General features: G+C 44.6%; 2 protein-coding genes and 1 long non-coding RNA gene across 4 annotated transcripts in view; 2 read left to right on the top strand and 1 right to left on the bottom strand.

Moving 5' to 3' along the window:
* LOC147600591 (uncharacterized) overlaps nucleotides 1-16,209 on the bottom strand; it is a 58,428-nt gene extending 42,219 nt beyond the window's left edge. The window contains exons 1-5 of one of the 2 annotated variants that reach the window (XR_015258752.1): nucleotides 15,757-16,209; nucleotides 12,774-12,858; nucleotides 12,447-12,651; nucleotides 7,930-8,169; nucleotides 6,646-6,746 (exon numbers count right to left, since the gene is read on the bottom strand). This is a non-coding gene — a long non-coding RNA (uncharacterized LOC147600591). The remainder of the gene's footprint in view (nucleotides 1-6,645; nucleotides 6,747-7,929; nucleotides 8,170-12,446; nucleotides 12,652-12,773; nucleotides 12,859-15,756) is intronic. The other variant, XR_015258751.1, reaches the window with a different exon arrangement.
* Nucleotides 5,525-11,798, top strand: LOC104474835 (ferritin light chain). Its single transcript, XM_086749515.1, has 3 exons — nucleotides 5,525-5,707; nucleotides 8,088-8,234; nucleotides 9,741-11,798. The coding sequence occupies exons 1-3, from the start codon at nucleotides 5,525-5,527 to the stop codon at nucleotides 10,242-10,244; spliced, it is 834 nt and encodes a 277-aa protein (XP_086605641.1). The 3' UTR covers nucleotides 10,245-11,798.
* Nucleotides 16,210-16,350: 141 nt separating the features above from the next.
* Nucleotides 16,351-19,995, top strand: MYOD1 (myogenic differentiation 1). The gene is made up of 3 exons (XM_010127767.2): nucleotides 16,351-17,075; nucleotides 18,467-18,545; nucleotides 19,178-19,995. The coding sequence occupies exons 1-3, from the start codon at nucleotides 16,515-16,517 to the stop codon at nucleotides 19,429-19,431; spliced, it is 894 nt and encodes a 297-aa protein (XP_010126069.2). The 5' UTR covers nucleotides 16,351-16,514; the 3' UTR covers nucleotides 19,432-19,995.
* Nucleotides 19,996-27,385: the final 7,390 nt, after the last annotated feature.

Genomic DNA, 27,385 nt, shown 5'->3' with positions numbered 1-27,385 from the left:
CAAGAAAGCCCATGGAACTGAACTGCCCCAGATTAAGGTTACATCAGAGATGCAAAGTGTCGCAACTTTATCAGGCTAGTGATGCAAAATGGGAAAACTGAATGAAGACAAAAAAGACATGTTTGTTTCCAGTACAACTGAAGAACATCCTCAAACATCGCAACTGGCTTTAGACACTGCAGTAATGGATGTTTTGCAAATACAAACATATCAATGAGCAAAAGAAAATCTTTGACTTTCTAGAAAAGGAAAGCAATGAAAAACTATGCTTTGGAGTATTTGAGGAAAAAAAAAGGCCCTTCAAAAATTACTTTCAAAAATCAGAATTAATCCAAGTATTTTGCAAGCAGGATTTCATTGGGGAACCTAATTTCAGTAAATTGAATATATATAAAATATGTGCAGATATGGCACTGCTCAGTAATTTTCAGTACCTATAAGCCCCCAAAATAGGCTCCTGTCTGCTCAGTTTAATACCAACAAGATTAAGACTCCAAGTTCAAAGGGACTAGGCTCTACCTTTTACTTTTGGGAAATCCTTGTCTTGCATGGCTAAAATATGCTGATTTCACAGCACTACAACAAACTGGACCTTTCCATTTGCTCAGTGACATACAGACAAAAAACATTTTCCAGAAGGTCCACCTCACAGCCTGCTCACAGTGCTATTGTCATCCCAGGGCCATCTCATGTTTTGCTGATGACTACTTTTACTGTAGGACAGTTGAAAGAAGTTATTTTTCTATGCTTACTTAAGTAGTAATCTCCCAAATTTCAGGGTGCTTTTTTAACTTTATGAGTCATACAGTGCAAGAAGGCAACAAAACAACTTGGAAGCCTTGCTGCTTTTCCTCTATGGAAAAAGAAAATACAAAAGAGTGGGATCAGATAAAATAGTGAAATGAAGCACCTGTTGAGAACGGAAAAGCATATAGACAAACGAGTTAAGTGAACTGAAGTCCAATACCAGCAATTGTGAATTCACGGGTATTCGTATGAATCATCCTCCATTTCCTGCCAGAAAGCTTAGGTTTCGCTTAATTACAAAACAAAATCATGAATGCAGGCGGCTAATTCACAGGCATACATATCATATGTTTATTTATTTATGACTTTTTCCTCACATAGCCCTCGATTTTCATCACAGCTATTGATGGGCATTGAAGGACCACCTAAGAAAAAAGTCTGGCAGCATTAAACTTCTTGCAAAGCACATGAAAAATCTGTCATAGGTAGAAAGAAGCTAACAGATGGTGGCTGAATAGAAGCAACAGACACAACGCTTGCTACCTGTGGTTAAAGAACAAACAATATCAACTGCAGATTACAAAGAGCAGCTTAAAAAGCCTAGCTTTAAACGAGAAAAAAATCAAAGTAGAAGATGGCCAGAAACAACTGAATGTATGCAAAGTAGTATCAGCAGCAAGGATATTTTCAGAGGACTGGTAAAGCCCACTGACAGTAACAGTCCTCTCTGCTACACTCTGCCAAAGAACAAAAAGAAAGGGGTGGGAGAGTGGGGGGTGGTGTAAAAGAGCTTATTTTGCTGGAATTTTAATTGCAGTTCTGTACACCACGCTGTGGTTGTTTGGCTTCCCACTCTGCTATACCGCTCTCAACACTTAAAAATGTGTTGTACCAAAATCATTCCAGATCAAAAAAACTAATAAAGAAATCTTTAGTCAAAGCATGTGCCTAATGTTATGCATTTAAATAATCCTAAATTATGGGAATAAACAGGGTCAATCCTGTCACCAACCCTATTTACAGATGTCACCAACCCTTTTTGCAATGACTTGCACACAACTACCTGGCTCTCGCTTTCTCTCAGTCAAATCATTCAGTGTCCAACCCTGTTCACTCCAACATCAGTTCTTCCAGGAAATCTGTAAAATACTTTCATACTTCTTCAGTGACAATAAGGATCTAACTCAGATTCACTTGGGTCAAAGTCATGTACAGACATTGCTAACCCAAGTGGGCAGTAACTTTTCTTCATGAAGCATATGGTTTGGGAGAGAGATGCAAGACGCTCCCTTCAGCTTAGGGCAGGTGAGAAAAAAAGCAACCTAGCTTAAAAGCAGCCCTACCTGACAGCAGGCAGCTGCACCTACTCCACGCCGTGCTGAAATGTTACAACTAAGAAACTGAACAAAGCGCTTTTTCCCCAGGATACAGTATTTCTTGAAAAACAAGACTTGAGATCACAAGTTTTGGGAACAGATGATACTTTCCTCAGTCCAGGTATCACCAGCATGTGACACCACCTCATCCTATGCAGCAGGAACCCCTACATGACTTTGTAATGGAATTTTTCCACAATACATTTCATTATAGTACAAATGACATGTATTTCCTTTAGTTCTATGAAGCACAAAGCAAAATAAATTGAATGGTGTTGTCCTGAAAAAGAACATACGGAGATTAAGGAAATCCAGAGTCAGTTTTCAGATCAGCCTCATACATCATAGGTGGCCTTAAGAAATGTCTTGGCATCTTAGTTCTCCAGCCAGCAAATCAGCTCCACCAGGGGCCCAACTTAAATGCCTCTACGCAAAGGCACGTAGCATGGGGACTAAACAAGAGGAATTAGAGAGGTGTGCACACCTGCAGGGCTATGATCTTACTGGCATCACAGAGACAAGCGCTGGAATGGAGGGATACAGGCTCTTTAGGAAGGACAGGCAGGGGAGACAAGGCAAGGGTGTTGCCCTGTATGTCCATGATGAGCTGGAGTGCATAGAGTTCTGCCAGGGCATGGATGAGGAGCTGACCTTATGAATTAGGACTAAAGGGAGGCCAGGGACAGACAACATTTTAGTGGCATCTGCTAAAGACCACCTGGCCAGGAAGACCGAGTGGGTGAGGCCCTCTATAGACAGATAGGAACAGCCGCATGGTCACAAGCCCTGGTCCTCATGGGGGACTTCAACCACTCAGATGTCTGTTGGAGGGACAACACAGTAAGGCATAAGCAATCCAGGAGGTTCCTGGAATGTGTGGGTAATAACTTTCTCCTGCAAGTGATAGAGGAGCCAACAAGGAGATACTGGACCAACAAGGAGGGGCTGGTGGGGAATGTGGAGCTCAAGGGCAGCCTTGGCTGCAGTGACCAGGAAATGGTAGAGTTCAAGATCCTTAGGGTAGCGAGGTGGACACACAGCAAGCTCCCTACCTTGGACTTAAGGAATCTAAACTTTGGCCTTCTTAGGGATCTGCTTGGCAGAGTACCATAGGATAAAGCCCTGAATGGAAGAGGGGCCCAAGAAATAATAATCACGGATAATCATAATCACGGTTAATAATCACGGATCGCCTCCTCCAACCTCAGGAATGCTGCATCCCAACAAAGAGGAAATCAGGTAAAACTGCCAGGAGGCCTGCATGGATGAACAAGGAGCTCCTAGACAAACTTAAACACAAAAAGGAAGCCTATAGAGGGTGGAAGCAAGAACAGGTCACCTGGGAGGGATAACAGAGAGATTGTCTGAGCAGCCAGGGATCAAGTAAGGAAAGCCAAAGCCCTGACAGAATTAAATCCCTGCCAGGGATGTCAGGGGCGACAAGAAAAGCTTCTATAGGTACATAGGTAATAAAAGGAAGACTAGGGAAAATGTGGGCCCTTTCTGTAAAGAAAGGGGGGAACTGGTTACCCAGGAACATAGAGAAGGCTGAGGTACTCAACGACTTTTTTGCCTCAGTCTTCACTGGCAAGTGCTCTTAGCCACATCACCCAAATGGCAGAAGGCAAGGGCAGAGACTGGGAGAATGAAGAACTGCCCACTGTAGAAAAGCAGCAGTTCGAGACCATCTGAGGAACCTGAAGGTGCACAAGTCCATCAGACCCAATGAGATGCATCCGCAGGTCCTGAGGGAACTGGCAGACGAAGCTGCCAAGCCACTGTCCATCATATTTGAGAAGTTGTGACAGTGTGGTGAAGTTCCCACTGATTGGAAAAGGGAAACATAACCCCTATTTTTAAAAAGGGAAACAAGGAAGACCCAGGGAACTACCTGGCAAGGTATGGAGCAGATCTTTCTGGAAATCATGCTAAGGCACATGGAAAATCAGGAGCTGATTGGTGACAGCCAACACTGTCAGAAGTACATCTTCCCAGCAGAAGTCCCTAGTGTCCGAGCAAAAAAGAGGACACTTACTGAGAACTTCAGAACAAGGTCATATATTGTTAAACTGTCTTGTCAATGAATATATTGTAACTTGTGAATTTAGGTACTTACTTTAGCCTTGCAAACATTGCAGGCATACTTTACTCACATGCAGTTTTACTCAAATGCTTAAAATAAGCATATGCTTAAAGGTTTGTTTTTTTTTTTAATGAGGACTTAGCACACTGTTTTACATTTTATTTGCTGAAACTTCTAATTTAACTTAACTACAGTATGAAGAATCAGAAGAATGAAAAAATGGACAATTACAGCAAACAAAGAGGCCTAAATGGCGTAAGAGATGGAGGCACCGAACTAGAAGTACGTAAGTTTCTCATGAGCAATATTCTCACATCTTTACGTGACTACTCTCAGATGATGTGTACTGTGCTCTAGGTAGTCAGATCCAATAACAATTAAAACGTGCAATGGAATAACAATTCTGCCCTTAGCATCCTGGGTTTGTCGGGGAGTGGGGTGATCTGCTAGAAGAATATTCCACAGGACAGCACGTAACATTAGGCTGACTAAGCAGAAAGTCACTGAAGAGAAAATTATCAAATTGCAAGGGTGTTGAGATTACTCATATTTCCACTCCACCAGCTTCAATCTATTAAAGGTAAATAAATGCTCAAGCAATGACATGCAGATCTCCATCCATATGGTAAAGCAGCTGAAAAAGTCAGAATCCTGAATTTTGAAGTTACCGTACAAACTGAGGATTATTAGTTGCCAAAATATGGAAGATGGTTTAACCTGTCTAGATAGGACCAGTCTGACACAAACATTTTCAGCCCCAAATCAAAAATGATAAAGAATTTACCCTGTAGCCAAGTCACACACACATATACTGCTAAGTGCCCTGGGTTCTTCCACCGCTTGCTCCCTCCCCACGACGGCAACCTGACAGCAAGCCACCATCAGCTGCTCCGGCCTCGACCCTGCCACGCTGCGCTTTCGCCTGCCGCTCGCAATTAAAAGGAGATATTTAAATGTGGGCGTCCCTGGAGACCGTCCCTCAAAAAAGCTGTCGAACCGCCGAGTCACCGCTCGGCCCTGCCCGCCCTGGCACCCGACACCTGGCAGCGGGGCCGTGCGCTGGGGCTGAGGGGCTCCGCGGGCACCTGCCGACCCGCGCAGGCCGGACCGCGGCGGAGACGGCCGAGAGGGACGAGGCTCCCCAGGCGCCGGGACTGCCCACGGGTACGCAGGAAATGGCGGCCCCCGCCTCCCCCCCGCGCATCTCCCGTGGGCGCGGGCCGGCAGGGAGGCGGGCAGGGGGCGGCCCGCCGCGGCAAGGTGCGTCCCAGGTGCCCGGCCTATATCAGACGGCGCGGCGGGGCGGCGCGGCTGCTCCATGGCGGCGCCCGCCATGGCCGAGCCGCGCTCCAAGCGGCCCCGCGTCACGCTGCCGGCCTGCCCGGCGCACCGCTCGCTGCCCGGCAGCCGCGTCAGGCAGAGCTTCCCCAGCGTGGTGGAGGAAGGCCTCTGCGGGGTCACCGGCGCCCTGCTGGAGCTCGCCTACTGTCTGCAGGCGCTGGTAAGGCGGCGGGGCCGGGACGGAGCGGGGAGGTCCCGGGAGGCAGCCGAGGGCGCAGCCTGGGTTTTCCCCTCGCCCTGCCCGGGCAGCCGCCGCGCACCGGGGTGAGGAGGTGCAGGGGGTTTCAAAGCCGGGCAGGGACGGAAGAGTGGTGCCTGCCCCGTTACCCGCCCCAGCGGATCTGGGGGCTCTGTTCGCCCCCAGGCCCCGCAGCGCAGCAGCGCTCCTGTCAGAGCCCCCGGGCCCGCCCCGCTGCCTGTGCGCTTACCCCGGGCGGCCGCTGAGACGGCGGGGGAAACTACGGCGAGCGTCTGCAACGAGCGGGTGAGGGACCGGGCACTCGTGTGTTTTGGGTAATTCCCGTGGACAGTTATGCCTGTGGAGAGAGGACAAAACGGGGAACACTTAACAGCTTTGGGTGTTTTCTTCCTCAACTTTGTACGTAAAATAGTCCTTTGTGGTTAACTGGTAAAATAAGAGTTTGTGAACGTTGCTCTCGGCTTAGGGTTTTCTGCTGCACAGGCAGGAATGTTGGATGTGAATTTAAAAAGTTATCTCTGATACCATGGAACACGCATGTCAAAATGGTGTCTGGCTATGTATCAACTATTAAGGCAATGTGTATTTTAACAAAGCCATTAAAAAAAAAAAAATGGTCAATGCCATCCCTTCTGATGCCAGCCATCCGCTGAGAAGCAACACAAACTGTGTTCAATAGATCCCCAAGATCCTTTGATCAAGCTTGGTGTCAAGTATTGGTCCGATAAAAATTTAAGTATGTGGTAAAACCTCTACTAGTTAAACATGTGGATTAAAATAATGCTAGTGATTGGCAGCTGGGCAAAGTGGAGAAAGCTCAATTAGAAATTGACTGTGGATAAAGCAAACCTAGAAATGGGAATGTCTTAAGTAGTTAATGATTGACATAAAAGAGTTACCTTAACAGTTCAGCAGGTGTGGTAACTTGTGCTCTACTTGAAGTCGTGCAGCACACTTGCACTGAGGAACTGGTTATAAAAACAACTGAATCTTGATTCTTCTGTGAACAGAAACATGAGTGAATGACTACAGGAAAAGGATTATGTAAATATTGCAATGAATGTTCTTAATATAACATTCCAGTATATATTTTCTCTTGAATAGTTTATGGTCACACATGTGTGTGTGTCACAGGTTTGGGGTATCCCAGATGGCCATAAAAATAGAAGAGAAAAACATAAACTTGTATTGTGTATATAATTTTTCTGCATTTTTTTTTCTAAAAACAGCAACAATAGATGAAGCACATGTATTTTATATTTAAGCAGGGTAATAGATGAAAGTGGAGAAGACAATAAGAAGCAGAAAAACATAGGAAATGTGCTTGTTCCTTACCCCTCTGAGGCAGGCTTGATATGTAGTACTGCAATCCAGAATATGTCTAAGAGACAAAAGCTGTGCTGTATTGCATATGCATGTTTAGGAGACCAGCAGATTAAGATGCTGTAGCTCCCTCAATTTGGTTCTTGGCATATTCCCAGCTGCTGCCTTTCATTCTCCTCAACATCAGAGCTGTGCAGAGCCAGTGTTGAAATGAGTATAACCTGATAGTTCTCACTTGCTACCTGTCTCTAATACATTTTCTTTATGGGATAGCAATACTATGGATAAAATTAGTCTAATGTAAGAGCTGATAGATCTATTAGCATGGTTAAATACTGCAGTTGTTGGTTACTTTCCCATCAGAACAGGAGGCCTGCAGTGGGTTTAGGGTTTTAATACTTCTGAAGTACTCCTAGGCATCAGCTACATACAACCTAAAAGCTGTATATAGTACAGTTCAGTAGTATTCTTTACTTTGGAATAACATTCTCTGTAATGAAGCTGATAGATAGATGCAAAGTTGTGCTTGTTCTCTTTTTGGTATTTGCCTCATCTTTTTCATTTCTCATACCTTTGAAAGCTAACTTTTCACTGGAATGCTGACCTGAAGAGATAAATCTTATGTTCCCTGTGCTGGGACTATGTTTAAAACCAAAACAAAAAAAAGCCCAAATAAAAAACCCACACAAAACACAGCAACAAGAAAACCACCTTCCCCCTAGCCACTCATAAATAAAATAGTCTGAGGATCTCTGACTGCTACCGAGAGACATCAGTGCTATAGTTACCTGTCCAGTATTAAAGGACAGAAGTTCTAGTAAAAGTACAGTGATTTTTCATTTAAGACTGTAATGACTTACTTAATTTATTGCAGAAATTTGGATTAAGGTCTTGAAAGTGAGTGTGCTGGTTGAACAGCTTCCATTGGAAAGGTCTCCTGAGTTCTGATAAAGTCGTGTTCTGCTGCAAGTGAGTCCCATCTCCAGTAAATCTTAACACTTGTGTTTTGTGTGCTTAGGGTGAATATTTTGATCAGTCGCATGTGGCTCTACCAAATGTTTCAAAGTTCTTCTTGCATCAAGCTCTGGAAGAGAGAAAAGCTGCAGAGGCTTTGATGAAGTATCAGCAAGAAAGAGGTGGCCATTACTGTTCTAAAACCATCCAGGTGGGTAGTAGACAATGAGCTTTCAAGAAGTTGCAATCTGCAGTAATTACTTCTTGCATTATATTGTTGGTACTTCAAATCTCTGCATTCATCCATGATTAGATTTCCAAATATAAGTTCTTTTGTTATTTTAGCATACATGGTTTTGTTCATTGTTGTTTTGAATAAATCAAAGATTTGTTCATCACAATCTTTTGATTGTGATGCCTAGAAACTGTCACACATACAGTCCTAACTCTACGGGGTTGCTCTCTAGCCCAAAAGAATACAAGCAATAGTTCTTACTTTCATGCAGCTGGAGACTGCTGTTTCTGGTGTGTTGTAACAGATTACGAGACTCCTTTAAACTGTGCTGAAACAGCCCACTTGTCTCCCTCATGTTGAAACTAAACAGAAGCCTAGAAGCCATTAGCACCTAAGAAAGGTGGTAAGGAAGGAGGCTGGAGAAACATCCAGCATGGGGCAGTACTTGATCTGCTGGAGCACAGCTCAAGATAGAATTTGATCTAGAGATCTAACTCAGGCTTGCACAGGTACAAAGGAATAATTCTAAGTAATTGGGGGCGGGGGGGGGGGGGGAACCACCTCATTTGTTAAAGACCAAAGCGCTGATTCTCCTCTGCCAAATTAGTATTCTGTAACTAATTAATACAGAATGCTCTTCTTTGGCCTATTGTAGCAGTTGTTAAGCTGTACAAAGTAAAAATAAAAAGGCCATCTTCAAAAACTCCCTAAATATTCAGTTTGAACCAGGGAAGACCTTATAGTGGCCTTCCAGTACTTAAAGGGGGCCTACAGGAAAGATGCGGAGGGACTCTGTATCAAGGTGTCTAGTGACAGGATGAGGGGTAATGTTTTTAAACTGGAAGAGGACAGACTTGGATTAGATACTAGGAAGAACTTCTTTATTGTGAGGGTGGGGAGACATTGGACCAGGTTGCCCAGAGAAGTTGTGGATGCCCCCTCCCTGGAAGTGTTCAAGACCAGGCTGGATGGGGCTCCGAGTGACCTGGTCTGGTGGAAGGTGTCCCTGCCCATGGCAGGGAGGGGGTTGGAACTGGATGATCTTCAAGGTCCCTTCCAACCCAAACCATTCTACAATTCTATGAAAGGGCTTCCTGGTATAAGAACACTCCTCAGGCATAGCTACTGCTATCTAAATCTCTGCTCCTTGAAAATGTGCTTGGGTTCTGTCACTTCTATATGTTTACAGCCATCCAACTCTTTTAAAAAAAAAAAAAAAAACACCACAAAAACAAACAAAAAACCCCACCCAAAAACAAACAAACAACAACAAAAAAAACCCAAACCAAAACAAACAAACAAACAAACAAAAAAAAAACCAAAAAAAAAAAAAACCCCACCAGATGCTCCAAACTAGGAGTTTTTGCAAAAATCCTAGCACATCTTGTTTAGAGTGCCAGGTAAGTTGCAGGAAACCATCAATGAATACAGTAAGATGAGTTGTTCTTCTGAATAACTTCTGAATTCTGTCTTTGTTTTTAGAAACCAAACTGTGAGTATGCAGTTGGACTGATGAAAGCCCTGGAACTAGCAATGGTACAGTGGAAAACTATGATACGATATTTTGAAGAGCTTTATGCCCTGAGCATTGAAAATGCAGACCCTCATAGCGCAAGCACTATCAAGAAACAATTTATTGGGCCCAAAATCCGGAAGATCAAGCTGATGGGAGATCTACTGACCAATGCTCGCAGGCTTGACTGTTCCCAAGATGGCAGAAATAGTCTTGGGGATTACTTTATGGACCGGTTGCAGAAAGAGTTCAGAACCGGCATAGAGGCAGAGTCTAGTCAGCACTGCAGCCCCTGCCCGCCTCTCCAGCAGTGTACAGGAGCTGCAGAGGGTCTAAAGCGGCCCCAGAGAGAATCTTCCCAGCACAGAAATGGCATAGGGCCAATATATGCAACCATACACTGCACTACCATGCTGCCACAGTGTAATGATGGAACAGGAGCAAAAGTGAAGCAGGGCAGGGAGGGCCTGTAATGCTGTGGCTGCTGCAGCTATGGGGCAGCTCCTAAGGCCCACCTGTACAGACGGTGGGCTTTTGAGACCAGAACTCAGGAGACGTGGTGCTGTGTTGCTCCTCCTGCTTTACACCCTGTCCCCTTGTCCTCTGAGTCACAGCTCAAAATCTAGCCCATGCCTTTATTTTGTCAAGAGCAAGCTTGCTAGTTACCTAGATTGTTGGCACTAGTCACACTTTTATCTATGCAATTCTTCCTAGAAGCCAAAAGCTTTTAAGCCTCTTTTCTGTCTTAAATAATTAATAGGATTAGTTAATGCAATTTATTTTTAATAGTATATAAAACTTTTATTAAAGAAAATGCCAAAATTTAAGTTTAGTACAAGGAAATTTCTATATAGCAGAAAATACAAAGATTTAGTTTTATAATATTATTGAATCTTTCGTATTACTAACAGCTATTTTACATTACTAACAAGTATACTAACATAATGAACATTTAAAAAAGACTTATTTTAAACCAAAGTTTTCTTGTCTTATTTCTGTCATAGTAGCAGTTTAAGAAAGTAGTCTCAGTCATTTACTTATCACCCAGCTATTTCTAGTGGTATACTTCTCCAAGATGAAGGATGCAAACATTTTCTCAACAGTGGGAATAAGACAATGTGCTGGTTTTCCCTATAGTTATTTGCCTAGTTGGCTTGTCTCATCTTCAGAAAGCAGATGAGAGATAAATTAGGAGTTCTCATTAGATGTGATCTTTACAGGTTCTAGTGTGTATTTTGCAAGTGTTGCTGAAGATGCTAGCTCTAGGGCTCTGTCCAGATTTAACCTACGGTGGTTGCTGTAATTGCCATACAGGCCCCTATTTCAGCTAGCTAAATTATGGTATTACCACGGTACTACTATTTCTTGTTCTCCCTATCTTGGTCTTTAGTAGAGGAATAAGATCCTAGTGAAAATACAACACACTTAACTAGAATTGCATCATAGAGAGTGGCCAGTCATTAGGTTTGCATTTCAATTAGGGCAGTGTTCAGTTAGGAGGGGGCTTTAGCCAGCTTGGTTAAAGTTCAGAGGTGTCCAAGTTCCTTCCATTCATCCCTACAGGATGTACAGGAGTACCTCTCTGTACACTGCCTACCAAGGTCACCTCAGAAGAGTAACTGGCTAGATCAGCTGCCTGTAGCTAGATTTTTTTTTTTGGTCATTGTATACAATATCTTTTATGCAACTGGGGTTTACTTCATTGAAAGATGGTCTCACACCTTTATGTAATACTGTAAGTGATACTCCTATTATGCTTGAAAAATAAATGCAGTTCAATGTTAAAAATGGCACTTTGCATCTACGTTACATTCCTCAATTTACCATATAGGTGTACTAGTATTCTTCTCCAAGAGATTTTGCATATGTACACAAAACTGCACAAGTACTTGTCTACTACTAAGAAAGTTGCACAAGATGGAAGAGTAGACCACAGAATAAAAATGTGTGTCAGAAGACTGCAGTAAGATAAGAACATTGCACAATGAAACATTTTCAATAAACTCCGACTTTTATATACAGCTGTGGTTAAGCAGCCATTTCTGCAAAACTGCATTAGCCAGCCTACTTCCTGTTGGTGGTGTAACACAGGACAGACAATTACAATTCAGATGCTTTCCCAATCTTTCTGCTAATATGATTCAGCCTTGACCAGGGGATCACTTCAAAACAACCCCTGTATTCGTCTGTAAAAATATTGCAGTGTGCCACAAGAATGGCTTGAAGCACTTTAAGCAACATGCTAGATTTGCCCATGTTGAGATGACTGCTCTCTAATACAGCAGTAGTTTAAAAGATACTTCCATCTGGGCTAGATTCCATCACCCGTCCTCATGCTGAGCATACCTTATTCAACAATTAGTTCCACTGGCTGCAGCTCAACATGAATAAGAGCAATGGAATCCATGCCTCTCAGTATTCAAATACAGCTCACTGAGTATGAACAGAGCACAGCTACTAACTGAATTATAAACTAGTGCCATATAAAACCACTTCAGATACTACTGGTAATGTTTGACCTACTTCTACAAGAGTCTTCTTTAAGAGCTGGTGACCTTCTAAAACGTAGGTACAGCCTCCTCCATGGTTTCCAGCACTTAAGACTGTCTTTTACTTTAAATGAATTCCAATGTAAGAAAGAGCCCAACGTTTAAATTTTTCAAAGCAAGACTTACTTGCCTCTTCTTTTTCCCTGAAATACTGCTGTGTCGGTTTCTCAAAGACTCTTCTTGTCTTCATCTTTCTAGCCAAATGTATCCCAACACTCCAGATTTTAGGTCTTTCTCCCTTTTCCAAAACATATTCTGGCTGCTCTGCCTGAAGAGGCAATTCTGTTAATTTCAGATGAACTCAAAATCAGCTATTTTCCCAATCTCTATCCTGTGAAAAATAAAAGAGAAATCAATCAGTTACTGTAGATAACATGCTCTTCTTGTCCACATGCTGCTTCTGCTGAGGGCACATATGCTTGTGACTATGATCTCAAACTTTGTTAACAATACCTGTCTATTGTGTATAGGATGAGGCTGTCCATGCTTCTCAGGTACAATCTGCCTTCGCCTTCCCAGCTTCCTTTTCAATCACACCCTGAAAAAAAAAAGATATGAAGGATGAACGTGGAGCAGGCATAAGGGCAACAACACTTTTACAGAAACTTTACAAATTCTCCTTCTCTGCTGAATGCTTGTTCACACACTCTGTACTTCCAAAGCTATACCCAAACCATCCAACACACAATATGGGACAGCTCAGAATAGCTATAGTAGCACCAGTACCCTAAATACAGCATCTGAACTGGAAGATCTGGAGAGACGTAATCATTACTGAAATATTGGGTTACAGCCACAGAGGCTTCCAAACGAGTATTAACAATGGCATACTTCTGAATGCTTGCCATAAGCACTACCTATGGTTGCATGGAAAGGGCCCTTGGTGCTGTTTACTCTCAGCATGAGGAATTTGCTTAAAGTCTCTAGGTGGAGATCATGCTGTCCTTCATCCTCTCCAGTATGGGGACACAAAATTGAGTAGAGTACCTCAGACTTGTTCTTTGCAGGGACCTTTTTCAGGTCCTACCATACAAGGCAACATCTTTCTGGACAAACCTATCTTTGGGAATAATACTGGAAAGTGAATGTTAGTTCTGGTGGCAGCAGCAGGGAAGGAGTCCTCGAGGGCACCTTCACCAGAAGATCACTCCGAGCAGAATTCACCATCTGATTATGGCCTTCTCCTGACTTTCTCGCTTAGATGAAGTCATGCACTTAAACACATTCATAGGCAATTACTGGCATTCTCCTTGTATTGCTTGTCCAAGTCCCACTACTTGTTACCACTTTACCCAAGGTAACCACTATGTGCACAAGTCCCAGAGTGCCTTTTCCTGGGGTCAGATATAACCTAGAAACACACTGTGGCAGAATACACTACAACACTGGCTAAATATTAGATAAAATTACCTTTTCACAAATTAAACCAATGATGTGGAGAGAGTTCAAGTTTCCTGAGTGGGTCACACAGCCAGCACCAAGCCTTGATAGCCCAAATTACATGTTTAGTTGTTACAGCATGTAACTATTTCTCATTTATACTTATTATGCATTATTGTATACCTAGCACTATTCTACAAATTGTTTTTGAACTGTCTATAATAAAGATTTAAAAAAAAAATCTGTTCATTCCTTCTGGATCAAAGAACCTCTGTAGTAACAGTGAAGTGTTTCCACAAGTTTGCTACTCTGCCTCTCAGAAACAGCTGGGAGATACACTTCAAAATGTGTAAGGGTGGTCAATAGCTGATCTCCTTGGGACATATCACTTTTCAGCATTGGATACAGTGAAATAATGAACTTGTACAGAGTCCAAAACATATACTTTTTTCTTTAAATAAAAATTTTATCTTTTGGGGATAATGACAGAATGTGACTAACAGTTCTTATCTTTGTACTTGAAGGCATTTAAGTAAGTAGAAAATGGGGACTGCAGATTAGGAATTTTTGCAAAAACCAGATCATATAACAACAAAAGAAGCCACCATCACAATAGCTGGTCTGTGACGTCATGAGCACTGGGACTGGGAACTAGATCACGTATGGATGTTTTTACCTTTTCAGATTTTCTCAGTCAGCCCTTTGCCCCACTGAAAACAGAGCTTGGCCTTTGATTTAGAATGAGTCGAAACTTCAGCATTTATAACTGCAGAATGGAGATTAATTTTAGCTCATGGTACATTAAAAATACCTACAATTATTTTAATCATAACGTCAATGAAATCACACAGTTGAATTGCTGAAGTGGTTTTGTATCATAAAAAGAAACAAATTCCTCATCTCAAATGATATTCCAAAACCAGAATGAAAACTCCAGCACCCTTGAGAGATGTTATCAAAACCCATTCCGTTTCTCTGAGGTCCAAACTCTGCCACTGCTAGTTACCTGAAATAACAAATTCTTATTGCACAAGCAATTCAGTTGCAGTGCAACTACATGTGCAGCAAAATGCTACGTCATGCGGTGAAGTCAATCTCTTCAACGTTTTCAGAATAAAGGTAAACAGAGGCTTGAGTTAAAAGAGGAACTTGAAATTTAAATTTATACATTGTAGCTGAGTTGAAGAGAGTCCTTTGCTGAAGTGATAGCTGAATGTAACGCAGGCTTTGGCTCTCCTCCGGTACGTCATTACGAAACAATGACTGCATTGCTTTAGCAGAGGAATCAAATACTTCCCGTGATAAATGTGGCTGCAGCTTGCTCAGGCGCTAGCGCTAGCTGGGCGTCTCAGCCGCGCCAGACCTCGCCCTCTCACACAACTTCTTGCTCTGAGGTCAAACAGCTTCAGTAACTGAGTCTTGCTCAACATTTTCCATCCTCGGTATGTATCTCTCAACTGTACCTGGGTCAGACGTGGGCAGAGACACCCCGATTCCTGAGAAAACGGCTAACACACCTCAACGAGCCCCTGACACATCCGCTTTCCCTGCTGGGAGTATTTTTTTCCCCAGGTGAGAGCCTTGGCTCCGGAGTAACGGCTTTCCTGGCCGGGGGGGGCCACTCGCTCGTTCCCTCCTCTCCCTATCCCAGAGACCCGGCGGCCCCTCGCCGTCCTGCCGGAGCCGTGGTACCAGCATCTGCCCCAGCCCGCGGCCCCGCTCACGGCGGAGGTGACGGCGGGAACTCCGCGGGGCGGCGCGGCCCCGGCGTCAGAGCGCGGCGTGCCGCTACCGCCCCCTGGCGGCGGCCGTGTTACGCTGCCGCCTCCGGCCGAGCGCAGCGCCACCAGGCGCCCGTCATTTTGAGCGCGGCCGCCGCGCCGGGTCCCCGTCGGCCACGAGCTTTCCGTCCTGTCTCTTCCCTCGCACCCGCTGCCCACGCAGGGCGGGCATGGCCCCGGCTCTCCACGATGGCTCCGGGCCCTGCGCGGCCGGGCCCCGGCCCTGCGGTGCCGCCCGCACCGTCCATCCTCACGAACGCCCCCGCAGTAGTTACCCTGTGGCCGCAGAGCCGCACAGCCACGGCCGGCGGCGAGAAACCTGTCCCGGGGCTGGGGGTGGGGGTTTCTTCCCTGGGAGAAACCAGTGGAACCGCCGTTCTGCCCTGCGCTGCCCGGGGGTGAAGGGCGCACCGCCGCCCGCCACCGGCCGGGACGCGCAGGGGCGTGCGGGAGAAGCGGGGAGCACCGCTGGCCCCGGGGCAAGCGGCTGCCGGCACCTCCGGGCATCGAGGAGCCTTCCTTTCCCCGACCGGCTGGGCAGGGCGGGCTGCTTAAAGCGGAAAAAAAAAAAAAAAAAAAAAAGAGGAGGGGGTAAAAAATAAAGACAACCGTGCAGCGCAGCGCCGAAAGCAGCTGGCGTCAGCTCTGCAATAGCCCCGGCGCCCGCAACAGCGCCCCGCTCCCGCGGTACACCCCGCTCCGCCACCCCCCCGCCCCAACTCCGCACTGCTCCGGGCTCCGGCGGCCGCGGCCCCCTCCCCGCCCCGCCCCGTCCCGACCCGACCCGCCGCGCCAGGGGGGGCTCCGGCATAAATAGGGCCCGCAGTGGCGCTCCCGAACCGGCGCGGCTGGGGAGAGAATCGGCGGCCGCAGCCAGCGCTGGTGGCCTTGCGTGGGAGAGGGTGTGAGGGCCTCCGCTCCGCGCACCCCCTTGGCCGGTGGCTGCCGCTGAACAGCCCGACCGAAGCCCCCTCTCTTCTGATCCCCTCACTCACCCGCCTCTGGCCCAGCCGCTGTCTCCTCTGCCGCCCCCATGGACTTACTGGGCCCCATGGAGATGACGGAGGGCTCCCTCTGCTCCTTTGCAGCCGCTGATGACTTCTATGATGACCCGTGCTTCAACACGTCGGACATGCACTTCTTCGAGGACCTGGACCCTCGGCTGGTGCATGTGGGGGGCCTGCTGAAGCCTGAGGAGCACCCGCACCACCACGGGCACCACCATGGGCACCCGCACGAGGAGGAGCACGTCCGGGCGCCCAGCGGGCACCACCAGGCTGGCCGCTGCCTGCTGTGGGCCTGCAAGGCTTGCAAGAGGAAGACCACCAATGCTGACCGCCGTAAGGCAGCCACCATGAGGGAGCGGCGGCGGCTCAGCAAGGTCAACGAGGCCTTTGAGACCCTGAAGCGCTGCACCTCCACCAACCCCAACCAACGCCTGCCTAAGGTGGAGATCCTGCGCAATGCCATCCGCTACATTGAGAGCCTGCAGGCGCTGCTGCGGGAGCAGGAGGATGCTTATTACCCAGTGCTGGAGCACTACAGCGGGGAATCGGATGCCTCTAGCCCCCGCTCCAACTGCTCCGATGGCATGGTGAGTGCCCCAGGGAGGACACCCTGCCACCAAGGTGCCCCAGACGCTGTCAGTCCAAACCTGCTTTCAGTACCTCCCCAGGCAGGAGACAGTCCTTTCTTGTGCCTTGAGCTCCAGCAGTAAAGGGAGGTGGGGTCCCCACATGCCAGGATCTCTGGGAAAGAAGAAAAATCTCTTACACAGTTTTTTCCCTGGGATGAGAAGTTAGAAAGGTGTCCTGGAGGTACTAGGGGAGAGCTGCTGGGGGAGCATTTTGGGAAGTTGCCTAGCATGGGTTCCTGGGGGCATGGTGAGGTCTGAGCCCTGGCTGTGCTCCTGTAGCTCCTGAGGCATCTCTCTTTGCATCTTCTGCTGTACCATTACCTTTGAATCCTTTAAGGACAGCAGAGAGGAAGGTCCCCGTGGTCATAGCAGTTGCAGGGGATAAGAGTCTGGGTTTTGTTTTCTGCTATTCATCATGATAACAGGAGGAGTGTCTAAGCAGCAGGAGTTTTTCTTGACCCTTAAGAAAAAGGTTCTCAATTTCTCCACTCACTTCATCTCCTCTGTAGACATTTACTAGCAGTAGGAAGGAGGCCCCGGGTGTTCTGTCCTGTTTGTACGTTATGGGGAAGGGAGAAGCGGGGTGGGTGCCAGAGAGGGTGTCTCATTGCCGCGTCTTTTCACTGGGACTATAGGCTCGGGCTCTGGTCTGGCTCTGGGGTGGTGGGATGTGGTGACTGGAGCGCAGGACAGCTGTCTGGGACGGGATATTGACAGCACTTTAAAACTTGAGATTTTTTTCTGTGCTCTGAGTTGAATATCTGCAATTATGAGATAGTTGGCAGATTGCAGAGAAGATTTACACAAATGATCCCTCTCAAATTATAGCCTTTTTCTTTTGTCAGAAAGAGTAATTTCATTGTGGATTAAACAATTGGAAACAAATATATTGGTAAATGTTTTGGGGCTTTTTCTTACCAAATGAAAATGGGAAGAGAAACTAAAGGAAATAAAAAGGGACAAAGGTAAACAGAGGCTTTTTAAAAGGATCTCACGTTTGGAAAAACCTTCAAAAATTAAATTAAATAAAAGACTCATTCCTCTTTTGGTCTCCCTGTTGTAAATTAAAGATACATGTAGGGCAGTATCTGATCAGAATACTGGAAAACCTTGTCTCGTTTGTAAAGCTACAGCATTCGATGCAGCAACAATGGTAATTTTCCTTTGAAACAGCAATGCCACATAAAATATGCTGGGGTGAATCCCCTTCTAGTCAAGTTAAGTTCTGCCTCATTCAAAGAAACTACAACTTGGTGGCATTTCAGCCAGGACTGGAATGGCTGGTTACAGGGATTCCAGTAAATGCTCTCCCCAACCAGTGACCTCACTCAGTTTGCTCTCATTTCCAGATGGAGTACAGCGGGCCTCCTTGCAGCTCTCGCAGAAGAAACAGCTACGACAGCAGCTACTACGCAGAATCACCAAATGGTGAGTATGTACCATAACGGCTGTGTGAAACATGGAGGCAGAGGCAGTCAATGCAGTGAACTTCCCTGTGCCTTCTCCATCTCCAGTTGTTTAGCTAACTCCAGCTGGGCTGAACAAGGAACTGGCCTTTTCAGCCAGCCAGCCGTTGATGTTAGGAGAAGCACTGGATTTCCTCTAGATGCATTTGCAGATATGGGGATATGTTATAGCTGCATTTCCTATTTTGCAAATACAACATCTGCATAAATATATATTCCTCCCTGCAACTAATTTTCAGTGCTTAAGCATGTTTTGCGTGAAGACTCTTTATCTATCATTGATCCAAACTGGAGAAATTGCCGACTGAGTTCAAATCTTCCCTTCCCTTTCTATGGACTGAAGTGAAGCCCCAGATCCACTCTGCCCCCCAAGTAGCATACTTTGGTTGGGTCTTTCTTCCATTTTGCAATTACAATATCTGTTTTCTCATAATTGGCTTCTTTCACTGATGTTTATTTCCCCTGAATCTTTATGTGCTCGTGCTCACAGATGCATACTGTCAGCTGCTCGCTGGGGTTTTATGAAAGAACTATGTCCTACTGACATTAAGTACCCATCGGATAAACTGAGCACCTTTTTGTCTGTCTTTTTAGATCCAAAGCATGGAAAGAGTTCTGTTGTTTCCAGCCTTGATTGCCTCTCAAGCATTGTAGAGAGGATTTCCACAGATAACTCCACATGTCCTATACTGCCTCCAGTGGAAACGGTCGCTGAAGGGAGTCCCTGTTCCCCCCGAGAAGGAGCGAGTCTGAATGATAGTGGAGTGCAAATTCCTTCCCCCACCAACTGCACCCCACTTCCCCAGGATAACAGCAGCAGCAGCAACCCTATTTACCAAGTGCTATAAAGACAGGTCCAGCTGGACTGCCCTTCTAAGACTGAAAAGACTTAAGACTTGTTCCAGTTTTAAAATATCACTCAAAATTCCTTCAAATATATAACTTTTCAAACCTGTATTACTTCAAAACACACCTAGTTATTTATTGGTTGTTAAACTAAAGTTATTTAATATGTCTAGAGATAAAATTGTACACCATGAAATGGCCAATGTTTAATCTGGGCTTTGGGGAATAGGAACCTGGCTCTTGAATGCGAAGGAGAATAGAAATCTACAACAGCAGTGGCATGACAGATCCTTCCTATTACTCCTGTTCTGGCCAAAATAAGGTTGTGGACCATTTTTTATAGAACTTTTTGTATAATTGTAAATAAGAGTTGCTTTGCAAAAAAAAAGGGGAAAAAGAGGAAAAGAAAAAAAAAGAAACAAAAGCAAAAATTAAAAACAAAACGAAAAGGGGAAAAATATTTAATATTGCTTGGTTTGTTGTGTCAAACTTTATATATTTATACGATGTGGTTGCCAAGAATGTTTTCAACAGTATTCTAAATAAAGACCCTTATTTATAAAATCCGTGGCGTTATCTTGACTTTCATTAGGGCTTCTAGAATTACTAGTGCATTTATGAGTGGTATTAAGATCGCTGCCTTGGCAGGAAGAAGATACAGGCTCTGATTCAGCAAAGAAATCTAGAACATGCTTCAGTCGCACTACTTTCAACTACTTCACATAAATACATTGCTGAAAAGTGGTTTACTTTCTTCATATTGTATCTTGGTAATTTCTAAACCAAGTCTTGAACATCAGAGGTCATAACTAAAGAGATCTGTAAGGCAAATAATAAGCATATTTCTCTTCCTACCTGCAAAGTTTACAATTACATTATAGGACTTGATCTTACAAAGATGAGTTAGAACTAGGATTCACAATAAATTCAACTCTCCAAATTTCACTGCTGCTACCATAACTTAAAGTCAGACAACAGTACCTCACAACACTAAGTGAGATATGGACAAATGTTCAGATTTTTCATTCAAGTTTTAATTTTCAAGTGTTTGTTCTTACATTCTCAGGTGTTAGAAAAAAATTGCAAAGGATTTTTTGTCATAAAGTTCAAGGTATAGATCACAGTTTTCCTCAAGTTCAGGTTGGAATTTAGGCCAAAGATGGGCAGTTTTAATTTGGACTTGAACTTTACGCATCTCTGGCTCCACTGCTCCAGGGATTTACTTCTTGTTTAGAGCCTCACTAAAAATAACCAGTGGGCTATGTTTCATTCAGTATATATGTGTAACCTTGCAAGCTTGCCATGAAACTCACAATGTTAAGCCCTGAGCAGGTTGTCACTGGTTAAGTATCCATCAGGGCATGTCTGTACATTGGGACGATAACCAGCAGCTACAGCCAATGTGAAACAACCCATTTCTTGTCTTATCCCTGCGATGTACGGATTTTGTTTAAACATCACAGTAAAACACCACACCCCAAAACCCGACCCAGATAACATCACCAGCTCTAAATACTTTGATGACAGAGCAGTCATCCTATTCTCTGTTAAGTGACCATTAAAGAGGGAATTTGTGCAGCCCTTACCTCTTAAGTAGGGAAAAGAAGGAACAGCTAATTCCATGGGAATCTCTCCCACTCCTTTAGTTGTGGAGGCCTTGAAGATCAATGCTCCATGGAGAGGAGAGGCGTGAGCTGCCTTGTGTTGAGCACTTGCTTCTCCTTCCTCCTGGGACGGAGGTGTGCTCCGAGCTTGCTGTCTTATCTGAAGCCAGAGCGACAGGGAAGGTAGCAGCCACGGGGATTCCTTCCTCACCCATGCGCTTGTGACCATGGTGGGTAATAAATCGGCGTCAGGACACAGGACCACTCTGCAGAGCAGGCTGGGCTCCCAGGGATCAGAGGAGAGGGGATCCTGAGGCAGAACTGGTCCCTCAACACCTTCATCAAAGTCCAACTTTGTAAGCATTTCCTATTGATTTCACTGTGGGCAGAAAACAGTCCAACCCATAAAGTTTGAGCTTACCTCTTTCCTTTTTCCATCAAAAATAAAATTAAGTGAACTTAAAAATGTGCTAATTCACACCGGCATGAATCAGGAGCGTCTCTACTAAGGTCAGAAAAATGCCCTAGATTAGTTTGAAGCCTGTATCACTAACGTACAAAAACTAAAGAGAAACACTTAGGTCCTCATGAATCAATGCCTTGCACATCAACAACAAAACTTTCATTGCCTCCAGCAAACACTCGATCAGGTCCACAATGCAAAAGATGAAAAGTTGCTTTTGTGGAATACTATAGACCTTGCCACCTCTGTACTCTGAGGCTGGTAAAAGTATTAATTTTGCTGTCATGCAAATGGCAACCAAGAAATATTTTGCCAGCTCAGGAACTACAGAGACTCTATACATACTGGCAGCATGAAGTTCATGCCCGCCTCGCTATAGCCCCCCACTTCTGTGGGACACAATAGGTTTTACCTGGCTGTAAAGCTGGCGCAGCACAGTGCCCATGGGGTGCTGTGCTCAACAATGTACATGCAGTCCCATGTGAAGTCATGTATATTGCATTTCACTGATTTATTTTAGCAACCCAAGTTTCCACATACTGATGTTAATGTTACAACAGAGAACAAGCATTTAGCACATCCCAAAATAGATGGATGGATGAAGAAGAAAAAAAACATTCACAGGTTTCCTATGTAGAGCTCATCTTTTTCCCATTGATGTCAGTGAGAAAAGTCCACTGGAGTAAGGCCAAAGGGCGTCAGTGCTGATAAATACACGTTTAGGTTACAGTTATATTTATTTTTGAACTTAAATAAGGAAAATGTGTTCCCTGGGCAATTTCTTCCTGTCTATTTCTAAGGTAATATATTTAAAACAAATGCCTGAAGAGACTCTACTCCCCTGTGCATCAAGAGGAGAGCATATTACTGACAGAAGTATATCCCAGTCTATGGGCACATATTTCAAAGCTGGAAATATTTGGACTTGGATCTTTAATTTAGTTCCGACATAAGCAGAGCTGAGGAACAAGACTGATACAAGACTGATCCAACATTTGCAAACTTTGGTTCTTAAATTGAGCTCCTGAAGGTGTATTTAGGCATTTAGGGCTGATCCTGTAAGACAAACTGCAGTCTAGCTTGGTCTACGGAAACACTCCAACATGGGATACAAACACACACCAATAGCCTGAAATAATCAGTTTATACCATACAGGTTCTACTTCAATATTCTGCAGGATGGGATACCTAAAGAAATGCCGTCTGATTTTAAAAAATCTGAACCCTGCAGATTGCACTGACATGCAGAGCCTGGGAGAAACTGGAGTGACTGCAAATCCAACCTTCCCTTTCCCTGAGCTGCCTCAGCAGGACAGTACAGAGCCTACCTGAACATGGGTTTGGAGCTTTTCACTAGAGATATTAGAATTGTCTGATATTTCCTATGGACACGCTGGAGGGAAGAGATGCCATCCAGAGGGACCTTGACAGGCTGGAGAGGTGGGCCTGTGCAAACCTCATGAAGTTCAACAAGGCCAAGTGCAAGGTCCTGCACCTGGGTCAGGGCAATCCCAGGCACAAATACAGGCTGGGCAGAGAATGAGTTGAGAGCAGCTCTGAGGAGAAGGACTTGGGGATACTGGTGGACGAGAAGTTTAACATGAGCTGGCAACGTGCACTTGCAGCCCAGAAAACCAACTATATCCTGGGCTGCATCAAAAGAAATGTGGCCAGCAGGTTGAGGGAGGTGATTCTGTCCCTCTGCTCTGGTGAGACCCCACCTGGAGTACTGTGTCCAGCTCTGGAGCCCCCAACATAAGAAGGATGTGGACCTGTTGGAGCGAGTCCAGAGGAGGGCCACAAAGATGATCGGATGGCTGGAGCACCTCTCCTGTGAGGACAGGCTGAGAGTTGGGGCTGTTCAGCCTGGAGAAGAGAAGGCTCCTGGGACACCTTATAGCTCAGTGAGTTCCAGTACCTTTCAGTACCTAAACAGGGGTGCATAGGAATGATGGGGAGAAACTCTTTAGCAGGGCCTGTTGTGATAGGATGAGGGGTAATGGTTTTAAAATAGAAGAAGGTAGATTCAGATTAGACATTAGGAAAAAAATTTTTACAATGAGGGTGGTAGAACACTGGAACAGGTTGCCCAGGGAGGTGGTTGGTGCCCCATCCCTGGAAACGTTCAAGGCCAGGCTGGATGAAGCTCTGAGCAACCTGATCTAGTCAGGCATGTCCCTGCTCCTTGCAGGGGGGTTGGACTAGAAGACATTTAAAGGTCCTTTCCAACCCAAACCATTCTATGATTCTATGATTCTATGAAGGCTACCTCCAAAGGGAAAGTCATACTGCTACAACTAATGAAAAGAAAGTAGCTGTCTTTGAACATAAAGATAAGTATGTTATCTCAGTGCAATAAAGTTGCAGGTTTAAAAAAATAACAATATTATATACCATTTCTCACATTATCATTGAAACTGCCGCAGAAATTTTTCACATACTGAAAATTCAATTATAGGTAAAAGAAATATATGAACTATTCCTGGTATATTTTTTCCTTTAAAAATATTTTATCATCTGTATCCAAAAAATATTAAAGAAATATTAAATTGGCAGTTGCTTTCACCAGATGCTTCTCTTTTAAAATGACTTGTCATTTTAAACACAAGATAAAGACCTTACAAAGTCCCACTGAACGTGGAAGGAAAACCAGTTTTCATTTTACAGCTTGTATTTTGCAGAGATATTTGAAAGGGTCACATTGTGCAAAACCCACTTATTTTACTCATAAAAATGGTATTATCATCTTCAGAAAAACTACGTCCAAAAGTGAATGGACACGCAAATGTTTGTACCTCATGCCACCTGAGTGTTAATGAGAAGAAATGAATACTTCCATTTTATTGAAAAATTAATAATTTGTTCCTTGAAATCAGTGGCAAAACTTCCAACTTCAGTGGGAACACTTTCAAGCCACTGCACGTAATACTGTCTGGGGTAGTGTTCACGTAGCGGTGCAAAGCCATTGCATAAACTCCCTGCTGTGTCCCTTTGCTCGTGCTCTGCCCACTGACCCATTTCTATCACAACACCTTTGGATATGCCGATCTCCTGAGCACAGCCACGCTGAACAAGCTGACAGGCTTTACAGCTCACCTGATCTTGAAAATACAAACCAGAAACGATCCTTATAGTAATGCTGACAGTCTACAGCATTTCCAAAATGTGTGGCTGACACGGAGCCTGTGATAGCAGGAGATGGTATGAAGGTCATTTTGCATACCTTGCATACGGCAATCTTGGCTTCGCTAACAGTAGGTGAAACAGTCTTCATACAGTCAGAGCACAGGTCTTTTGACAACACAATCTGCATTCAGCATGTGTGAGAGACTGTGGGATGGAGGCAATAGGCCCACGTACCAAACATCCCAGAGATCATCTCGGAAGGCATACCTGAGTACCTCATGAACCACTGTTTACTAATGCTCCTCAGCTCGCCCTCCTCCAGCCTTTCAAATCACTTGTTTTCCAGTAAATCTGTTGAACAGTCATTATTTTCTCTCCTTGATCTATGCAGCATGCTCTCTTTTCAAAATGTTTGTTGCATAACTGGGAATGTCATTCAGCGGAGACCAATGGCCCTCCTTTCAATATTTGAGATGTCAGGGCTAATGAGGGAGAGAATGGTCCCTAGTGTGATACAGAAAAGACTCCAGACAGTCCTTTCCCCTCCAGGTCCCACCAGGAATTAGGAACATGTCTGGCATAAAGCCACCTGGGCCAGTAGAAGGAACCTAGAAATTTCCCTGTGGACCCAGTAATCCACCTTTCACAAACACAGACACTTCTGAATAAAGATCTTAACATTGTGAGCTTAATAGTGAAAACTGACCTATCCTGTAACCACAGGGTGATACCTCAGGGTTTTTGAATAGCACAGTCAGCGTGCCACTGAACTCACATTTTCTTTCTAAAATGTCAACAACTTTTATCTTCTACATGCATCTTAGCAGCATCAACAAATGTGCTCAGTTAATAACCCCACATTCATCAACAGGGAGGCAAATACTGTATATGAAGTGAAGTTTTCCACTATTTACCAAAAAAATTAATAAAAACTCCGATGGATAATAACCCACTTAATCAGAAGATTGATGGAGGTTGTCATTGTGGTTGGGGTGTTAGTGGTGTTTTGCTGGAGTCAGCTTTGCTCAGAGGTCTGTGTCTTAGCACAGTCACCTACTGTTGCAAGTCCATGGCTGTAAAAGGGAGTTTCCCAGTCTCAAGGGACCAGATCTGGAGATGCTGGATAAAATCTTGGAGCTGTTGAAACCTGAAATACACTCCTTCCTAACCCACCTGAACTGATCTTGTTTTAGTATTCCACTAATAGATTCCAATAATCCTCATCTGTTAGAAAGATAGACACTGGATGCTTGGGTGCTCACTGAGTTCCAGTTCCTTCCATCATGCACTCCCTCACCCATGTAATTCAAAGAAAAGCTAATGCAGCTAAAAAATGCAGCTTGCCATCTTAAATTAAGAAGTAATTTCAAATCCACCATTCCCACTTTCACTACTGCTGAAACTCCATCCCTTCCATTGTTCTAGTAAGCAGCAAGATCCTTTCAAATTCCTTTTTAATGCCTGTCTGTCAATACTTACACATTAGTATGAAGCTGGAGTTCATCAGTCTTAAAGCCAACAGCAAAGTTGCTCTGGGTTACTCTAGATGTCGTTGTCTCAAAAGTCTGGCAACCTGCCAGCCACCCCTCGTAGCCAGCCACCAGGGCTCCACGTACAGACGGACCAGCAGTATCAAAATCCGTGTCGCAGCCAATGTTGATGTGTTCCCTTTTGCACCCTGTCTTAACTTTAGTGCTCTTTTTCCTAAAGAACCTCGTATCTTTGAAAAGGCACACTCGTAGGTAGCAATTAAATCAAATCAGTTACTTTAACTCAGTGTAACAGTTCTTGAAGACAAAGTATACATACCTGGAGAGCCACGTGGTATGTCACCTTCTTACCTTTCACATTTGCAAAACCTTAATTTTGGACTAGATGACCTTTAAAAGTCTCTTCCAACCTAAACCATCCTACGAGTCCATGACCTTGAGCCGTTTTTTGATTCAACAGCAACATCTGCTGGACCAGACGAAAATTGCAGCTCTTTCTGAAATTCTCTTGGTGACTTCAATGTTCTGTTTTCTCATCTTTCTATAATGGAAATTTTTTTGGTGGGGAAACAGTGAAAATATTCACGGTCCTCGGTGAGCACCTGGAGCCCCATACACTAGGAACAGCAAGAAAAATATGTTGGAAAAGCTAAGCTTTTTCCTACCAAGAGCCTTCTACAGAAACAAAGAGAAAAATTGCAGGAATACCATGGGGCTTTTTTATTCCTGCACAAATTTTGTGGTACCACTCTATTTTACTTTGTTTTAAGTAGAAAAGAAAGACAAAAGAAGAGAGAAAATGGAAGGTCTTTGAAGGCACTGTATGGCCTGTGCTGCAAGCAATGGTCCTAGGGGAGACAGGTTGCTTGCCAGAAGGCAGATAGGGCACATGCACAAGAACAGGAGATGACAGCGGGACCATGATGTGATTCTCTGGTGGCCAAGTCCCTCAGTAGGGTGCAAATCATCTTGGCCTGCATGGTAACCCCCACCTAACATGCAAGTGTACAACAGGACAAGCTGAGAATGTCTTGCACATTTGGAAAGACCATTTTAAGTCATGTTAAGGGAAAGGTAAGCAAGTGTAGATGTAACATACCTAAAGATCACCTACCTTGTACTTTGGCTGTACAAGATTCCTTTTTTTCACATTGATGCTTTACTTCTGAATCCTAAACCAAATGTTCTTGGCTGCCATGACTGAAAGACAAAACCTGGAGAACTTGTATTTTATCTGTGGCTTGGGATTCATGCTCTATGAGGACAGAAGGAT

This window comes from Chlamydotis macqueenii, chromosome 5, assembly GCF_036417535.1.
Source record: "Chlamydotis macqueenii isolate bChlMac1 chromosome 5, bChlMac1.mat, whole genome shotgun sequence".
In the NCBI taxonomy this organism is placed as follows: domain Eukaryota; kingdom Metazoa; phylum Chordata; class Aves; order Otidiformes; family Otididae; genus Chlamydotis; species Chlamydotis macqueenii.
Note: the sequence above shows the minus strand (reverse complement) of the source record. Positions and strands in the feature narration are given on the sequence as shown.